At 41.5% G+C, this 4,398-nt stretch overlaps 1 protein-coding gene across 1 annotated transcript; it reads left to right on the top strand.

Moving 5' to 3' along the window:
- Positions 1 to 544: 544 nt before the first annotated feature.
- Positions 545 to 2,704, top strand: phu (phurba tashi). Its single transcript, XM_064688753.1, has 2 exons — positions 545 to 974; positions 1,043 to 2,704. Exons 1-2 carry the CDS (start codon positions 920 to 922, stop codon positions 2,623 to 2,625), a joined length of 1,638 nt encoding a protein of 545 aa, XP_064544823.1. The 5' UTR covers positions 545 to 919; the 3' UTR covers positions 2,626 to 2,704.
- Positions 2,705 to 4,398: the final 1,694 nt, after the last annotated feature.

Raw genomic sequence — 4,398 nt, 5'->3', positions numbered from 1 at the left:
CTAGGTACGTCTACCAAAAAATAATTGCACAAAATTGTAAATACAAAGCACAGCCATAAAAAGTTCCCGAGAAGACAAATATTAACTAGATCCATGTGGATAGCAGGATACGAAGAATACGTACTCAAGTCCACTCACCATCGGATGGGAAATCCACTAGCCTCGGCAATCCCGACAAGGTGACTGAGAAGACGCCACATCTACCTAGTCATCAATGAAAACCTTACACACTGGTAGCCATGCTCTATTAAAATACTCTTGCGATACTTTGGCCAACAGCTCCTTTCAGTTAAATTTAAATTTGTTAGTCAAAAAATAGCATAGCTGTACATATGACAAAAGAATTTATTAGAAATTTGTGAGGCCAGGTCGCTAATTTGGTGCTGGTTTTATGGCTGTGCATTAAGAGTTTATGACTTACAGAGAACTCATAACATGGATCTACATAACTGTGTACACACAGTTCTAAATTGAAAAAAAAGATGAGGAAAAAAACGATCACGTGAACGACGATCGCGTTTTCTGTTCCGCAGGCAAAGCAAACACTGGATCGCATCGGGGACGGGCAGGCAGACGACATGTCGTGGTTGACGCGCCGCGGATAATGATAACGCACTTTGAAAACCCAACAAAACTGTTTTCAAAATACAAAACACAACAAATACACACAAACACTCACACACACACACACATTCCGGAACCTTCGGGCTGACGAAGACGGGGTAGGCAGCGGCATCGATTGCCGCTTCAGATTTTATGTACTACATAGATTTTCGTTTATCAGCCGTTATGGCGGCGGCGATGACCTGTTATGAAATCGAGCACGACTATAAATAACGCCGGTCTCGTGCGAGTCGGTATCATTCCCGATTGAAACGTGCTCAGCAAGGTACAGGCAAGCCGTAGACAGCTACTTGAGATGATCTTGCAACTATTCGCACTTGGCGGACTCATTGCGCTGGCCGGCGGACATGGTAAGTGATTGGACATTAAGCAGTATGCCTGAGCCACCAAAAACTGACAAAACTGCACCCACTCACAGTACTGCCAACACGCGAAGCTGAGCGGCGCATGCATCCTGTGTATAGAGCCGAACCAACTAGTCGATGGGTAGAACGCTCCAAGCGCGCTTACATGCCGGAGATGACATTCTCATCACAAAGGGTGGAGCAGTATGCGGATTACTGGCGCGGAATCGCCAACCAGACACTGGAGCAGCAGCTGGAAAGCAAAATGAGGCTGAACACACAGCTGGCCAAGAATATAATATTGTTTTTGGGCGACGGAATGTCCATACCAACAATAACGGCGGGTCGCGTCTATTTGGGCGGCGAGGAGAAACAGTTTGCCTTCGAGCAGTTTCCCTATGTTGGGCTTAGCAAGACGTACTGTGCCAACATGCAGGTGGCTGATTCAGCCTGCACGGCCACCGCCTATCTTGGTGGCGTCAAGGCCAACTATGGAACTGTAGGCGTCACGGCTGCTGTGCATATGAAGGATTGCCATGCCCAATCCCAGCCGGAACATCATGTGGCGTCTATTGCGGCATGGGCCCAGCGCCAGGGCATGGCCACGGGCCTGATCACAACGACATCAGTGACACACGCCTCGCCAGCGGGTGTCTACGCCCACATAGCTCATCGCAACTGGGAGAACGACGCAGATATCAAGGCCGACGGGGCTGATCCAACTATCTGTGAGGATATTGCGTCACAGCTGGTCAACAGTCAAGTGGGTCAAAATCTGAATGTCATTTTAGGCGGGGGACGCCAAAACTTTTTACCTGAACATGTCAGGGATCCGAACGGAGTTCTGGGACGCCGCAAAGACGGGCGTAATCTCATCGAAGAATGGCAACGACAGCACACCAACAGCGCCCACTATGTACACACACGTAGGCAGTTACTAGAGTTATCCAACCAGACGACGCGCGTGCTTGGCTTATTCGCTCCATATCATATGCCCTACCATCTGGATGCGGATGCCCAAGAGCAGCCGACGCTGGAGGAGATGCTGCAAGCAGCGCTGAAAATCCTACAGCGCCAGAGTGCCGGACGTGGCTACTTTCTGTTCGTCGAGGGAGGTCGCATCGACCATGGACACCACGATACGTTGGCCCTTCGCGCTATTGATGAGACGGCAGAGTTCGACAAGTCAGTACGTTGGGCACGCACGCACAGCAGCATAGAAGATACGTTAATTGTGGTCACCTCGGATCACTCACATACAATGTCGCTTGCAGGCTATTCAAGTCGCAAGAATGACATATTTGGCATCAATGACGGCCAACTGGCAGCCGATGATTTGCCATATGCCACGCTTAGCTATGCCAATGGACCTGGCTATAATACCAACTATCTGAAGGAAGGAGGCGCCATCAAGCGTAAGAATCTACGTTCTATCAACATGAAAAACAAAGACTTCATGTTCCCTACAGCGGTGCCGCTGGAGTCTGAGACACACGGCGGTGACGATGTGGCCGTCTTCGCCAGTGGACCATATGCTCAGCTTTTTTCCGGCGTCTATGAACAGCACTTCATACCCCACGCCATGGCCTATGCATCCTGCTTGAGCGATTCACGTAGCATGTGCTCAGATGCGGGTATTACCAGGCGAGCGCATTGACGCGCGTTGAAGGACTTTGAGGTCTTAGATTAATGCAAAGTCAACAGTTATTATTGTACTTACGTAACTTATGAAAAAACATTTATCAAATACTGTATTTAATGCAATTGCTAGACTTTTAAATATATAAATAGATAAGCAAAAACAGAGTTTTATTTTTCTATCTTTGCGATACACTGACTCATTAAAAAACATATTTATACAGCATAGGATAGGCCATAATTTATGTAGTGTCTTGCTCATTCTAATCGCTTTGTATATATAGGCCCATATCATAATAATAATTAAGACAATAGTAAAAATAGTAATATAGTAACTAGTAATAGTATCCAGTTTAGCTAAGATATCCCAATAAAACCATTTGATATAGTGGTCCGATCCGATCCGATATATGAACTGCCTGCATTACGAAGACAAAGCTAAGCAAAATATTAGGAGACTATCTTTAAAACTTCCTTATATCCTTTTATATTAAATTAAATTATTTAATCTTAACGGTATAATAATTTTGAACTAAATGAGACATTGCCGTTAATACATTGATCTGATCTTCCTTTATTTTTTTTTGGAAACTAAACTATGTTAATGAAACTTGTCATAGATGCGACTATTTTCGTTCAGATAAAATTAGTGTATTTCTGTTTGAAAAACCTTTTATGTTTTAAATATACTTTGACCAAATCCAAAAACTACAATTGGCACTGTAATTTTTACATTAGAGCTATAATAACTCATAAGTTATATAAAGTTTGTAACAAAACTGTGTAAAACAATTAAATACCTTTACCTGGTAACGATGCTCTTTAAGACTAATTTAAGATACCGAGTTCTATGTTAACACATATAAAAAGTCTAGCAAATTTAGTAAATCTAAAAATTAAAATTAAAATTCTATATATATAACTTTTTTACCCATTTCCCGCACGTGAAAAATCTTTTATTTTTTTTAGATATTTTTATTTATTAAATAGCTTGTAAAGTCGCTTTTGCCTTATGCGCCATTTGTATGTCTTTTTGAAAAATCTAAATTTTAAAATATGTTTAAAGTCGGAAGAATGAAGAACAAAAAGTTGGAATCAACTGTTTCTGCCCAGTATTTTGATGAGAATCTTGAGTCCGACAAATAAACTTTCGTTTATTAAACCTTTGAACCACACTTCCACCCAAGAGCGGTCAAATTAATTTTTACAAAGATTTCTGAAAATGAGTTTTAAGCCGATCTGACGGTAAACAAAATGTGGCAAATTTTCCCCCAAATTTCCACAGTTGCGAGAAGAATTTCCAAACTTACTGCGATCGGACGAAACTTAAAAATTCGCCCTGACATCCTTTGATCCTTATTCTGTATGAAATAGGTTTCAAATGAATTTTCAAAAAAGTCTCTGAAAATGTTTTTGAATAAGATTCATAGAATCTTATTCCGCCAATTTACCACCATTGCGAATGGAATTCTAATCGAATGGAATCTAAAATCGCTGAAATATGTATTCATTAAGTTCGTATGTAGGGCTTGAAAAAACAAGATTAAAGAAAATCGATCAAAAAACTTCACCCAAAAAATCTTTGACAGTGTGAAACTCGTCTCAAACGAGTTTTCATAATTTTTTTTCGAAAGGAATTTGAACGAAAACTTCACTCCATTTTCGCCAAGGAGTGAAACACCCCTCTCATGAATTTAAACAATGATCTTTGAAAAGGAGTTGGACGTTGATAGTAAACAATAAAGTTTCATACAACCGTGTTTTAATTTTTTTCACACCTGCATTACATAAT

This window comes from Drosophila montana, unplaced genomic scaffold, assembly GCF_035044405.1.
Source record: "Drosophila montana isolate Dmon_TW-CO22-7 unplaced genomic scaffold, ASM3504440v1 contig_1083_1, whole genome shotgun sequence".
Classification (NCBI taxonomy): Eukaryota; Metazoa; Arthropoda; class Insecta; order Diptera; family Drosophilidae; genus Drosophila; species Drosophila montana.
This window is presented reverse-complemented; position numbering and strand designations above follow the sequence as displayed.

Excerpts from the sequence above, each read along its gene's own strand:
- phu (XM_064688753.1), top strand. The coding sequence starts at position 920 with ATGATCTTGCAACTATTCGCACTTGGCGGACTCATTGCGCTGGCCGGC. Across the intron at positions 975-1,042 it reads TGCGCTGGCCGGCGGACATG|TACTGCCAACACGCGAAGCT; the intron begins GTAAGTGATTGG and ends ACCCACTCACAG.